Source organism: Babylonia areolata, chromosome 11, assembly GCF_041734735.1.
Source record: "Babylonia areolata isolate BAREFJ2019XMU chromosome 11, ASM4173473v1, whole genome shotgun sequence".
NCBI classification, from domain to species: Eukaryota; Metazoa; Mollusca; class Gastropoda; order Neogastropoda; family Buccinidae; genus Babylonia; species Babylonia areolata.
In genome coordinates this window covers 7,365,654-7,380,653 of record NC_134886.1, presented here as the reverse complement: position 1 = coordinate 7,380,653, position 15,000 = coordinate 7,365,654, and the positions used below count along the sequence as shown (strand labels likewise).

Genomic DNA, 15,000 nt, shown 5'->3' with positions numbered 1-15,000 from the left:
CACAACATTCTGAGAAGAGCCCGCTTTGCTAACAGGCTGGCACGCGAGCAGACGACCGGTCAGTGACTTTGTCAGCGTGTGTGCGAGACGGGCCACACATCCCAGGCTGACCAATCATACTGCTTGATTGTGGAGTGACCCAGAATAGTGCACTCTGCTTGGCTAATCACAAAATCAGGTGTACAGCGCATGATGGAATTTTACTCTCGGAGAATGCTATTCATTCCTTCGTCCGAATCCGAATACGTTTTGTGTAGGAATGCATGAGCATTCCTTCGTCCGGAGAGAGTTAACCTCACGTTTCTATATACATCCTTGCCAGTAGCCAGGTTCTGTCTGTCATTCAGTGACCAGGGTTCACCAAAACTGAACTGGTTCAGTAAAACCCCTCCCCCAGTGGCCACAAACCTTTTCTAAACGTGATGTACACTTGATGATCAAAGTTGAAGAAACATTACATGACTGATGGGGGGAGGCAGGGAGGGGTAATGCAACACGCAGCACGAGAGATCAGAATATGATTACATTTACCACAAGAACTTGAATCCTACACAAAATGTACAGAAATGAGCAAAGGTCCCAGAATCTTACCAAAAATATGTGCAACAAAAACCAACAATAAAAAAAACACCAAAAAACAGTAACCGAAAAGAACTAACGCTGTGAAACATTTGTGAGAATATGATCAGAAACAAGCATCTTTTTGTCTCAATTTGTCAATAGCAAAGCATACTCCATTCCAAAATACACACACACACACACACACACACACACACAAACCCATCCACACAAAAGCAATCCCATCCCAGTGTTCTGACCTCAGATCACACATAAAAAAACAAAAACAAAAAACCAACAATAACTGAAATGAACTTTGAACACTGTGAAACACATTCCTAGAATGTGATCAGAAACAAGTATCTTTTTGTCTTCAAAGCAAAGCACACTCCTTTCCACGTACACATCGATCCACCCCCGACCACACAAACTCAACCCCGTCCCTGTGTTCTGACCTCAGACCCTGGACTCTTGTACCAGAGGATCTTGGCCAGGTCATCCCCGTGGGTGTGCTCCAGGGCATGTTCAAACACCTCCACCTTCTGCATCAGGGTCAGGTGGTCGTAGTCAGGGGCCATCTGAAACAATAGACATTACTATCAATAGCAGTAGTAGTAGTAGTAGTAGCAGTAGTAGTAGTGGCATCATCATCAACATCATACTCATCATTTCTGATGCTCTGTCCTTTGGATTCGAAGATGACCATGGCTTCAAGAATCAGATGGAAGAACGGTGGCTGTGGGTCATTATTATCATCATTATGATTATCTATTTACATTACAACACACCTGCATTACACCACATCTGCCATATGTTTGACTTGCAGAATTTATTAAATAGGCACTGTTGCAAGAAAGCATCTTTTTTTCTTTCACTTTTTTTTTTCTTAAATAAAAGGAAATGGGTCAGGTACCTGGCTAATGCATAGACCCAAATACACTTCTCAGGTTTTGAGAGCATACCAAATCCTTCAGGAACAAGCAAAAAGGAGATAAACTAATGAAACATATATATAAAAAAAGTAAATAAATAAACAGAAAGTACATAAAAGATGTGTGGTATAAAATTTTTAAAAACCTAATGAATCAGCAAATTGTAGCAGTAACTGCAAATTCTGCAACTAAGGAGAAGGACAAGAAAGTTTTGTTTCTAAACCAGCAACACGCATGAGTGAAGACTACAGGACCATTATCAACAACTCTACACCCCGTGGACTTCATTATGACCACAACCACCCTGACTCACTCGCAGCATGAGGCGATGCTCAATGTTGAGCAGGATCTTCTTCCTCTCGCGGTAGTCACGGATGAGGGAGTGGAGTGTGTCACAGTGCGGCACCCACCCGATCAGACCTGAGTTGGTGGACAGGGGAATGGCAGCAAACCGAGTGATCCTGAAAACAAACATTCGCAACCATTATCTATTCATCACTGTTTTATTATTCATATTTGTATTTGTATTTGTATTTCTTTTTATCACAACAGATTTCTCTGTGTGAAATTCGGGCTGCTCTCCCCAGGGAGAGCGTGTCGCTGCAATACAGCACCACCCTTTTTTTTTTTTTTTGTATTTTTTCCTGCATGCAGTTTTATTTGTTTTTCCTATTGATGTGGATTTTTCTACAGAATTTTGCCAGGAACTACCCTTTTGTTGCCGTGGGTTCTTTTACGTGCACTAAATGCATGCTGCACATGGGACCTCGGTTTATCGTCTCATCCGAATGACTAGCGTCCAGACCACCACTCTAGGTCTAGTGGAGGGGGAGAAAATATCGGCTGAACCGTGATTCAAACCAGCGCGCTCAGATTCTCTCGCTTCCTAGGCGGACGCGTTACCTCTAGGCCATCACTCCACATCACTCCAGAGACCAAAACGTCTAAGTACTTTACAAATACGGAGTCATTTGCACAGCAGACTGCCTGCCTGGGTAGAGCTAACTGGCAGCTACCTTTAGGTGTTCATCATTCATTTCCAGTGACATTCAGTCGTGCTTCAGTCATGAGCAAACAAACAGGCGTATGTGCTGAGAAGGCTTTTATAACAAAATTTTCCCAGGGGCAACTCTCGTCTTGTCATGGGTTCTTTTATGTGCACTAAGTGCAATCAGCACAAGGGAACTTGGTTTGTCTTGACCAAATGACCAGCATCCAGACCACCACTCAATTTCTACTGACAGTTCTCCAAAATGACACAGACATTCTTTCTTTTTCAAGGAGTGGTGTGTCAGACATTCTTTCTGAGTAACTATCTGCCAAAACTGGACAGTCAATCCACTGCCTGATCTTCAGACATTCTTTCTGGGTAAATATCTGCCGAAACAGGCGTATGTGCTGAGAAGGCTTTTACAACAAAATGTTGCCAGGGGCAACTAGACAGTCAATCCACTGCCTGATCTTCAGACGTTCTTTCTGGGTAAATATCTGCCAAAACTAGACAGTCAACACACTGCCCAATCTCAATGGTCCACTATGCTCATGTATCCTTCGTAGGAAGTGTTTCAATTTTGGCAATCAGTTCAAACTTACAGCTCAAAACACACAATGGCAATCACTCTAGCACTCACTGCACAAAACATGGCTTACCATTCATACACATTGTCTGGCAAAGACTCTGCAGTCAGAACTGTCTGCTTACCATTCATACACATTGTCTGGCAAAGACTCTACAGTCTGCTTACCATTCATACACATTGTCTGGCAAAGACTCTGCAGTCAGAACTGTCTGCTTACCATTCATACACATTGTCTGGCAAAGACTCTGCAGTCAGGACTGTCTGCTTACCATTCATACACATTGTCTGGCAAAGACTCTGCAGTCAGGACTGTCTGCTTACCATTCATACACATTGTCTGGCAAAGACTGCAGTCAGAACTGTCTGCTTACCATTCATACACACTGTCTGGCAAAGACTCTGCAGTCAGAACTGTCTGCTTACCATTCATACACACTGTCTGGCAAAGACTCTGCAGTCAGGACTGCTTACCATTCATACAAACTGTCTGGCAAAGACTCTGCAGTCAGAACTGTCTGCTTACCATTCATACACATTGTCTGGCAAAGACTCTGCAGTCAGGACTGCTTACCATTCATACACATTGTCTGGCAAAGACTCTACAGTCTGCTTACCATTCATACACATTGTCTGGCAAAGACTCTGCAGTCAGAACTGTCTGCTTACCATTCATACACATTGTCTGGCAGAGACTCTGCAGTCAGAACTGTCTGCTTACCATTCATACACATTGTCTGGCAAAGACTCTGCAGTCAGGACTGCTTACCATTCATACAAACTGTCTGGCAAAGACTCTGCAGTCAGAACTGTCTGCTTACCATTCATACACATTGTCTGGCAAAGACTCTGCAGTCAGAACTGTCTGCTTACCATTCATACACACTGTCTGGCAAAGACTCTGCAGTCAGAACTGTCTGCTGATGATGCTGAACACAAAGCTACAAACACTTCTTTCTGCTAAAACTATCTTCATTCTCTATGCTGGCCATCATATTTAACCCAAGTTTAAATGAAACTGCAATCTTTATTTCATATTGTTCACTAATCAGAATCCTTCAGAATAAACAGAGAATTTATAATGCTTCCATCAACCTTGAGAAAATATTAACACACAGCTACAAGAACACACATACACAAACACAAACATTCATCAATAAGACTTCATGAATCTTCAGAGCCACAGAGAATTAACAATGCATTCACAATGTTAAGTGTAAGAAATCACAAATGCACAGCAGCACAGTGATGAAGAGAAAAAAAAGAACTTGACATACGTGAGATTTCTCCTGAAGGTATCAGCATTGTTTCTCAGCAGGGAGTTGACCAGACCAAAGAGCTGCATGACTCGCTCGTCCTGTCGTAGATCTTCATGGCCCTTCAGCAGAAACTGGTATTCCTTGCCATCACTCCCTGCAAAATGGCAATTAAAAAATGGTATTCACTGCCATCGCTCCCTGCAAAATGGCAATTAAAAAATGGTATTCATTGCCATCACTCCCTGCAAAGTGACAATTAAAAAATGGTATTCATTGCCATCACTCCCTGCAAAGTGACAATTAAAAAATGGTATTCATTGCCATCACTCCCTGCAAAATGGCAATTAAAAAATGGTATTCACTGCCATCGCTCCCTGCAAAATGGCAATTAAAAAATGGTATTCACTGCCATCACTCCCTGCAAAATGGCAATTAAAAAATGGTATTCATTGCCATCACTCCCTGCAAAGTGACAATTAAAAAATGGTATTCATTGCCATCACTCCCTGCAAAGTGACAATTAAAAAATGGTATTCACTGCCATCACTCCCAGCAAAGTGGCAATTAAAAAATGGTATTCACTGCCATAACTCCCAGCAAAATGGTAACAGCAGCATTACCAAAAAACACACGTCACACCTGACATTTGTGTATTTTCCTCTAAATCCAATACACATGCAACAAGTCTGATCATCCACTAACAATTTGTGTGCATCTTTATTTTCTGTAAATCAAGTCTCAATGTATATATATATATATCAAGCAGATAAGCCTACTGTTGCCACAAGAAAAAAAATTCACAGTATGTCGGAAGAAAAAATTAAATTAATACATGTATGCCCACTTTTTTTTTTTTTGCCACATACGCCGTTATTAACGTAATAAAGCTTAAAATATTTGAAAAAACAGGAATGTCTATCAAATTTATTGTTCACTGCATTACTTTTTGTCACAACAGATTTCCATGTGTGAAATTCAAGATGCCCCAGGGAGAGTGAGTCCCCAACAGTGCAACGCAACCTCCCTTTTTTTCCATTCTGTCTGAAAGTGTATTTCTTTTGCTATCAAAGACAATTTTTCCGCAGAATTTTGCAAAGGACATCCGTTTTGATGCCATGGATTATTTCATGTATGCAAAGTGCAAGCTGCACACAGAACTCTGGTTTATCGTCTCATTCTAAAGACTAGTGTCGAGTTCAGACAAGTCCTTCGAAGGTGGACAAGAAGAATCAAGTATCAAGAATACTTAGATCACTGACCCCTGTTGGAATATGTAGAATCTAAAGTAACAACACTGGTATTATACACCAAAAACTATAATGCAAACAGAATTCAAACAATGAAATTGGTGATTAAAAACAGACGAACAGTGATCATAATTATCACCTTATAATATGTCCCATTTGGATGAATTTTCACCTCTTTCAAACACACTCTCCTCCCCAATTTAAAACACACACACACACACACACACACACGCCCACACCCCCTCACCAAAGATGCTGAGTTTGCGAGGCCTCTGCTTGGACGTGATGACCTGCAGGAAGGCCTGGACGCGCTGGATGCAGATGATAGGCTGGTTGGGTTCGTAGGTCCCCGGCACGGCCAGCTCCAGGTCCCGGCAGTCCATCAGCTGGGGGGACACGTACTGCAGCTCCAGGGACGTCAGCTGTTCAACACACAGTGCACTCTCCTTCAGTCCTTGTGAATAAAGCATAAAGTAATGATGGGGCCTGTGTTGGCAGGATCTGTGAGTCCACCGAACCAGTGTGATCTGTGCTCAACTTTGGCCCAGTTGCCTTCCTTTTGACTATACATCACTATTTATCTCTTTTCAGTAAAACTTTGTATACTGATAGCAAAAGTAACATTAGCATTGCCTATTTTGAAGGACAAAATGAATTGTTAATGTGTATTTGTTCGTTTAATTGTGTGGGCTTTTTTTTGTTTGCTTACTTTTAGACATCACTCATTCTATCTATATATTGTGTGTAAAAGATGTCCATGTAAAATGCTTCAATGCCCCTACGGGGCACATGAAATAAACCTTTTGCCTTGCCTTGCCCAAATTATCTACATAATCTGGAGTCCTAGCAACAGTTCACCAGTGATACCTTTTTAGTTAACTGTTGACAGTATAACACCTGTAACACCCCCCTGTCAAGATGTGCTGTGTGGGGAAGTGAGTTACCTGTGGCAGCTGTTTGGAGATGCGGCGGAAGACGTGGTAGTAGAGGTCCCAGGCCTGGGTCAGGTCCTTCACGTTGGACGTTCGCTGATACTTGCGGCACCACTCCTGAGCTTCTGCCAGATCACGCCCATAGGCCTGTGGGGACAGTGCAGCACAGCGTGTGGATTGTTCGTGTGCATCAGACTGTGTGGATTGTTCACATGCAATCATATTGTGTATGTGCATCAGACTGCATCGACTGTTCATGTGCACTGAATTCTTGTAACTGTTCATCTCCATCATATTGTATGGATTGTGTATGTGTGCATCAGACTGTGTGGATTGTTCACATGCAATCATATTGTGTATGTGCATCAGACTGCATCGACTGTTCATGTGCACTGAATTCTTGTAACTGTTCATCTCCATCATATTGTATGGATTGTGTATGTGTGCATCAGACTGTGTGGATTGTTCACATGCAATCATATTGTGTATGTGCATCAGACTGCATCGACTGTTCATGTGCACTGAATTCTTGTAACTGTTCATCTCCATCATATTGTATGGATTGTGTATGTGTGCATCAGACTGTGTGGATTGTTCACATGCAATCATATTGTGTATGTGCATCAGACTGCATCGACTGTTCATGTGCACTGAATTCTTGTAACTGTTCATCTCCATCATATTGTATGGATTGTGCATGTGTGCATCAGACTGTGTGGACTGTTCACATGCAATCATATTGTGTATGTGCATCAGACTGCATCGACTGTTCATGTGCACTGAATTCTTGTAACTGTTCATCTCCATCATATTGTATGGATTGTGCATGTGTGCATCAGACTGTGTGGATTGTTCACATGCAATCATATTGTGTATGTGCATCAGACTGCATCGACTGTTCATGTGCACTGAATTCTTGTAACTGTTCATCTCCATCTGATTGCACATATTGTGTATGTGCATCAGACTGCATCGACTGTTCATGTGCACTGAATTCTTGTAACTGTTCATCTCCATCATATTGTATGGATTGTGTATGTGTGCATCAGACTGTGTGGACTGTTCACATGCAATCATATTGTGTATGTGCATCAGACTGCATCGACTGTTCATGTGCACTGAATTCTTGTAACTGTTCATCTCCATCATATTGTATGGATTGTGTATGTGTGCATCAGACTGTGCGGATTGTTCATATGCATTAGACTGTGTGGACTGTTTATGTGCATCACACTGCTGATTGTTCATATGCATCACCAGTCATATGCATCAGATTGTGTGAACTGTTCATATGCATCACAATATGCAGATTGTTCGTATGCATCAGACTGTGTGCACTGTTCATACGGATCAGACTGTGTGAATTTTTATTTCATTATTGTGTGCAGACACATCCAAAAAGGGAGTGCAGGATTCACCAACGTTTCACATTTTTTTCACAGATTTGTTTCACACATACAATTGATATATGATGCTTGTCCGTAATGTCCGTATGCACCCGCTCATCACGAAATACAGTGACTGAATTATGAACACTCACTCGCTCACCCACCCCCTTACTCCCCACCCCTACTCCCCACCCCCATCCCCTTATTTCACCCTCTCACAAACACACAAAAACCTGACACAATGCAACACAAAACCAATCACACTGCAATGCAGCTCAGCACCATACCACTCCACGCCACCAGACCATACCTTCCAACACCACTAACATACACCAAATCACACACACACACACACACACACACATTCACAATCACCCCACCCCTCCATCCCCAAGTCCACACACACACACATCACCCCAACCCCCTATCCCCACCCACCCACACACACACACACAACCCCCAACACCCCCAACAAGATACCTGGTTGAAGGCGGTCTCCTTCAGTGTCTGGGGCCCCCTCTCCACCATGGAGTGGAGAGGCTCCAGGATCATGAACATGCCCTTCACGTTGCGCTCCCCAAAGTAGAGGCGCGAGGCATCCTCCAGCCCCTCGTGCCACAGCTCGTGCCACAGGATGGCCACACGGATCAGCTCCTCCGACACCTGGCACACACAACCCCCTTCCTCACTCACTGTCTTCCTACCTCGGCCTGCACCAGCTTTCTCACTTTCTCACTCTTTGACAACTACAAAGTTAAAGATTAACCCATTCAAGTCTGGAGAGAACAGATAGGTGCTTTTTTGTGTGTGTGTTTTTTTTTTCTTCATAAAACGGACGTTCCATTTATGACAAAAACCTAAAAAAACTTAAATCCATCTCAGGACGGACGAGTTGCATCCATGTTATTTCCATTACATGCAGTACTTGTAGAACTGATCTATTCCAATGATGCCTATCTTTGTTCAGAGACCTAGCTCAAAGCGCTTTACAAACATGGAGTCAACTTCACACCTGGGTAAATCTAACTGACAGCTCTTTAAGGCACTCATCATTCGTTTCCTGTGTCGTTCAGTAGACTCCAGTCACATGCACGCACACACATATATATGAGAGTAAATCCCTCTTCAGAATTTGGATCTAATGTTACACACACACACACACTCTCTCTCTCTCTCACACACACACACACACACACACACACACAGAGTGTCACACACACACACACACACACACACAGAACCTACCAGCATGGCCTGCTGAACCAGGTTGGCGTTGCGTTCACACATGCTCTTAAGGATCTTGTTGGCCGCTATGAGGCGCGCAGTCACTGTGGATTTGGATGCCACAGTCAGGGGGTAGATCAGAGCCTGGGGTCACAAATGGGAAACACTCCTTCAAGCACGTGTCTACGCTTCAAACGTATCAGCTCACAGTCCAAATTAAAGAGCACAAGCACACATATGCACACATGCGCACACACCCTCTAACACTCACTGTTGTTGCTGTTTTTGTTGTCGTGTTTTTTAACCAGTTATCATATTTTATTGTTATGCTTTGTGTAAAAACGAAACTTGGATTAAAAAACATGCAACCACTGTTAACATTACTGTGGTTTGAAGCAAATAAGAAAAATGATCCACTGTTTCCTTAAAGAATTACAGCCCCCACCCCACCCCCCCACCCCAATCCGCACCCCCTCCCCACAAAAAAAAATTCATGAAATGATGCAAACACTAACTGCTTTGAGGTTGGCCCCAAGGAGTGGTGACAAAAGTCAATATAAAATGCTGACAACAAAAAAATAATAATACAAGAGAGGCAAGGCCTTCAAGACTCACTTGTGATAAATTCCCCTAGCATTAATTACAGAGTAATTTCCCTTTTTTACTATCTGCACCAAAACGGTTGCAAAATAAATAAAAATTCCATGCTTAGCAAAAGAAGTTCCTGTTTGAACAAAAAATGATAATAATGACTCCTCTTGTTGCTGTGTCAGAATATCAGATCAAAGTGCCAAGTTTAGAGAATGCAAAAAATATAAATATAACAGTAAATGCAGTTTGCATATGATTAGGCTTCATTTTTTATTTTTTTGTGCCCATCCCAGAGGTGCAATATTGTTTTAAACAAGATGACTGGAAAGAACTGAATTTTTCCTATTTTTATGCCAAATTTGGTGTCAACTGACAAAGTATTTGCAGAGAAAATGTCAATGTTAAAGTTTACCACAGACACACAGACACACGGACACACAGACACACACACACACAGACAACCGAACACCGGGTTAAAAAATAGACACACTTTGTTTACACAAGTGAGTCAAAAATACTGGACAGAACTTAGAAGACAATGTGACAATGTATTTCTGACAACCTGAGGAGACAGAGGCCATCCATCACAGACAAAAACTACCGGATAGAAGACCATGTGATGATGTATTTCTGACAACGTGAGGAGACAGAGGCTATCCATCACAGACAAAAACTACCGGATAGAAGACCATGTGATGATGTATTTCTGACAACCTGAGGAGACAGAGGCTATCCATCACAGACAAAAACTACTGGATAGAAGACCATGTGATGATGTATTCCTGACAGCGTGATGAGACACAGGCCAGCCACCACAGACCTGGGGGTGAGCCTTGCTGATGTCCACCAGGAGCTGATGCACCAGACGACCCACCAGACTGCGGGGAGTGTCGATGCGGGCTATCAGCTGGGGAATCACCTGCACACAGGAGCCAACATCATCATTAGTATTGTTATTATCATTATCATCATCATAATTATCATCATCATCATCATTATTACATTGTCATTACACATACTTACATAGCACCAATCTTCAGTCAAAGACCACTCATCATCATTGATTTCCTGTGTCATTCAGTCAGGCTTCAGTCACACACATGCACACCCATGTATATTAGAGAGGATTTTTCTTCAAAATTGTGCCATGGACAACCTTTTTGCTGCCAAGGGCTTTTTTTACATGCACACAAGACCTCAGTCTATCATCTCATCTGAATGACTCGTGTCTAGGGAACTTCTCCAGGTCTAGTGCTGAGGAAGAAAACTGGGGTGACAATGGGTCGATCCTGCACCCCCAGATCCTCTTGCTTACAAGGCGGACATGTTACTCAATCTTCTTCTTCTTCTTCTGCGTTCACTCGTATGCACACGAGTGGGCTTTTACGTGTATGACCGTTTTTACCCCGCCATGTAGGCAGCCATACTCCGTTTTCGGGAGGGTGCATGCTGGGTATGTTCTTGTTTCCATAACCCACCGAACGCTGACAGGATCTTTAACGTGCGTATTTGATCTTCTGCTTGCATATACACACAAAGGGGGTTCAGGCACTAGCAGGTCTGCACATATGCTGACCTGGGAGATTGTAAAAATCTCCACCCTTTACCCACCAGGCGCCGTCACCGTGATTTGAACCCGGGACCCTCAGATTGACAGTCCAACGCTTTAACCACTCGGCTATTGCGCCCGTCATACTCAATCAATAACTCTTCTGACTCCTTTTCAAGCACATGCACGCAGTGATACACACACCCCCAACAAACAGACAACAAAGAAACGGCATGCAAATGTAAACCCACATACAACAACTGCTATCTCTATCACTTGATTTCATGACTGTTCGTTTCATCATTCCATGGACGCATGTTTGCACTCGCATGCACACACACACACATGCATGCACACACACACACACGTACACAAAAACACACACACACACACACACACACACACACACACATGCATGCACACACACACACACCACACACACACACACACGGCACTGTACCTGAAGCCAGTTGTCGATGTGAATACTTTTGATGCCTTCTGTCAGAGCCTCGTACACATCCGGCCACTGACCGTAGTCAAACATCAGTGTTAGCAACCTGCACACCACCACAACACTCTTCTGGTCATCTGCCACCCTTCACACTGTGTCAGTCGTCAGAATATGTATCAACAACCTATGGAGAGAGAGAGAGAGTCAGACAGACAGAGACAGAGAATGGGCAAGACAAGAGAAAGAAGGGGGAGACAGAGAGGAGAAAAGAGGGAGGACTATTCTGGTGCTGCTAAGCATGTTTTACATGGACAGGCACAATATAAAGTAGTAGTAGCAGCAGCACTGTATTGCACTGCATTGCATTGCATTGCATTCTACTGCACTGTGCAGTATCATAATTATTATCTATATTATAATTATTATTTATTTATTTATCTATTTATGTATTTATTTACTTATTTTTGAACGCTTATCTATTATTTATCCCCCTTTTTTTTTTTCTCAAGGCCTGACTAAGCGCGTTGGGCTACGCCGCTGGTCAGACATCTGCTTGGCAGATGTGGTGTAGCATACATGGATTTGTCCGAACGCAGTGACGCCTCCTTGAGCTACTAAAACTGAAACTGAAACTGTGCTGTCACAACATATTTTTGGGGTGAAATTCAGGCTGCTCTCCAGCAGCAGCAGCAGTAGTAGTCATACTTGTAGTAGTTGTACTAGTAGTTATAGTTGTATTATCATCAATATCATCATCATCATTATTACCACATGGCTGTATGTCCCCACAGTGGCACTGACCTGAGAGTGTCCTGCAGGCTGTTCTCCACAGACAGAGAGATGGAGCGCACAAACCCGTGCACAGAGGGAACACAGAACTTCTGCAGCTTGGCCGAGTACTGCAACCACACACACATAACACTTGAAGCAAGTCATCACAAGGAAATTACATGGATGATACTGTAACTTATGATCTACCTTTCAGGAAGCTACCCCAATATTTCAGGAAGCTACCCCCCGAAAATCAGGAACCTACCCCAGTATTTCAGAAACCTACCCACAGTATTTCTGGAACCTACCCCCAGTATTTCCCAGTATTTCAGGAACCTACCCCCAGTATTTCAGGAACCTACCCCCAGTATTTCCCAGTATTTCAGGAACCTACCCCCAGTATTTCAGGAACCTACCCCCAGTATTTCTGGAACCTACCCCCATTATTTCCCAGTATTTCAGGAACTTACCCCCAGTATTTCAGAAACCTAACCCCCAGTATTTCAGAAACCTACCCCCAGTATTTCAGAAACCTACCCCAGTATTTCAGAAACCTAACCCCAGTATTTCAGGAACCTACCCCAGTATTTCAGGATCCTAACCCCAGTATTTCAGAAACCTACCCCCAGTATTTCAGGAACCTACCCCCAGTATTTCAGGTCTACCCCCAGTATTTCAGGAACCTACCCCAGTATTTCAGGATCCTAACCCCAGTATTTCTGGAACCTACCCCCAGTATTTCAGGAACCTACCCCAGTATTTCTGGAACCTACCCCCAGTATTTCAGGAACCTACCCCAGTATTTCTGGAACCTACCCCCAGTATTTCAGGTCTACCCCCAGTATTTCTGGAACCTACCCCCAGTATTTCAGAAACCTACCCCAGTATTTCAGGAAACTACTCCCAATATTTCAGAAACCTACCCCCAGTATTTCAGGTCTACCCCCAGTATTTCAGGAACCTACCCCCAGTATTTCAGGTCTACCCCCAGTATTTCAGAAACCTACCCCCAGTATTTCAGGTCTACCCCCAGTATTTCAGAAACCTACCCCCAGTATTTCAGGTCTACCCCCAGTATTTCAGGAACCTACCCCCAGTATTTCAGGTCTACCCCCAGTATTTCAGGAACCTAACCCCCAGTATTTCAGAAACCTACCCCAGTATTTCAGGAAACTACCCCCAATATTTCAGAAACCTACACCCAGTATTTCAGGAAACTACTCCCAATATTTCAGAAACCTACCCCCAGTATTTCAGGAACCTACCCCCAGTATTTCAGGTCTACCCCCAGTATTTCAGGAACCTAACCCCCAGTATTTCAGAAACCTACCCCAGTATTTCAGGAAACTACCCCCAATATTTCAGAAACCTACACCCAGTATTTCAGGAACCTACCCCAACATTTCAGAAGCCCCCCCCCCCCCCCCCCATTATTTCAGGAACTTACCCCAATATCTAATCCTTCAAAAAACACGCTGTCCATCTGACTGTTTTCAAACAATTACTGACAATCAGTAGTAATGGCAGGGATGGTTGATAAAAAGCCTGATGTGAAACACTGTGTGGTTCTAAAAAAAAAAAAGCAAGCAGATGAGAGACGGACAGAAAGAAAGCATACATGTGTACGTGAACAGGGAGGGCTGGGAGTGGCCACAGGATGGCCTTCCAGAAGAGAACGCACTTGCGAAGCCACTCCCCAAAATGTGTGTCGATGCATACGCTCCAACAGCAAGCACGTACACACACACACATGCATTCACACACGCATGCAAAACAAACACAAGCCACCACACCATCATCAGCACAAACGACCCAGTGAAGAACTGACCGACTCCGGTCTGGGGGACAAGGAGTGCGGGGCGTCCCCCCTGGAGGCGTAGGACTGGAGGTCAGCAGACGATGGATGGGCGGAGGGGGGCAGGTTGGGGTTCTGATCCTTGTAGAACAGCACAGCCTCGTAGTTCATCAGGGCCCACGCGTGCCACGCCTATCAACACGCACACAGTGACAAACACACACACACACACACACACACACATGAAAGATATAATGTGATCACAAGAAAGATACAATACAATATCCTAAAACCAGGTGACTTAATCAATTGCGATGACTGTCAAAAAAACACTCGCCAAATATGTATTTCACTGCATGCATATTTGATGACTGTCTCTTTCTTTGTTCCTTTTGTTCTTTGTTGTGTCTATTAATCCTTAGGGATTTTATGACAATAAATAAAGTCAAGTCAACTCGACTCAATTCTTGAGTCGAGTCGAGTCAAGTCACAAACGCACACATGCTTCTGCTGGGAACCTTTTCCCTGATTGTTTCCTACTATGGGGCATGGTTGTTGTGTGGGGGATGTGTTTGTCAGTGAGTATGTTTGAATGGATGTGGCCCAAGAAGGAATCCCAAGAAGGAATCTCTGCATGTGTGTGAGGTGCTTGCATGCAGGCATGAATGCATGTGGTTTTCAATCTTATGTTTTTATAAAATTTGTAGTTTTATAATTTGCAATTTG

At 43.4% G+C, this 15,000-nt stretch overlaps 1 protein-coding gene across 4 annotated transcripts in view; it reads right to left on the bottom strand.

Moving 5' to 3' along the window:
• Positions 1 to 15,000, bottom strand: part of LOC143287483 (serine/threonine-protein kinase mTOR-like) — an 80,361-nt gene that overhangs the window by 13,318 nt on the left and 52,043 nt on the right. For all 4 annotated transcript variants that reach the window (XM_076595499.1, XM_076595501.1, XM_076595502.1 and 1 more), the window contains 11 exons: positions 14,308 to 14,466; positions 12,510 to 12,607; positions 11,718 to 11,814; positions 10,529 to 10,627; positions 9,139 to 9,261; positions 8,374 to 8,556; positions 6,518 to 6,652; positions 5,821 to 5,995; positions 4,345 to 4,480; positions 1,804 to 1,951; positions 1,014 to 1,136 (listed from right to left, as the gene is read on the bottom strand). In XM_076595499.1, the coding sequence (XP_076451614.1) occupies positions 1,014 to 1,136; positions 1,804 to 1,951; positions 4,345 to 4,480; positions 5,821 to 5,995; positions 6,518 to 6,652; positions 8,374 to 8,556; positions 9,139 to 9,261; positions 10,529 to 10,627; positions 11,718 to 11,814; positions 12,510 to 12,607; positions 14,308 to 14,466 (1,476 nt within the window). The remainder of the gene's footprint in view (positions 1 to 1,013; positions 1,137 to 1,803; positions 1,952 to 4,344; positions 4,481 to 5,820; positions 5,996 to 6,517; positions 6,653 to 8,373; positions 8,557 to 9,138; positions 9,262 to 10,528; positions 10,628 to 11,717; positions 11,815 to 12,509; positions 12,608 to 14,307; positions 14,467 to 15,000) is intronic.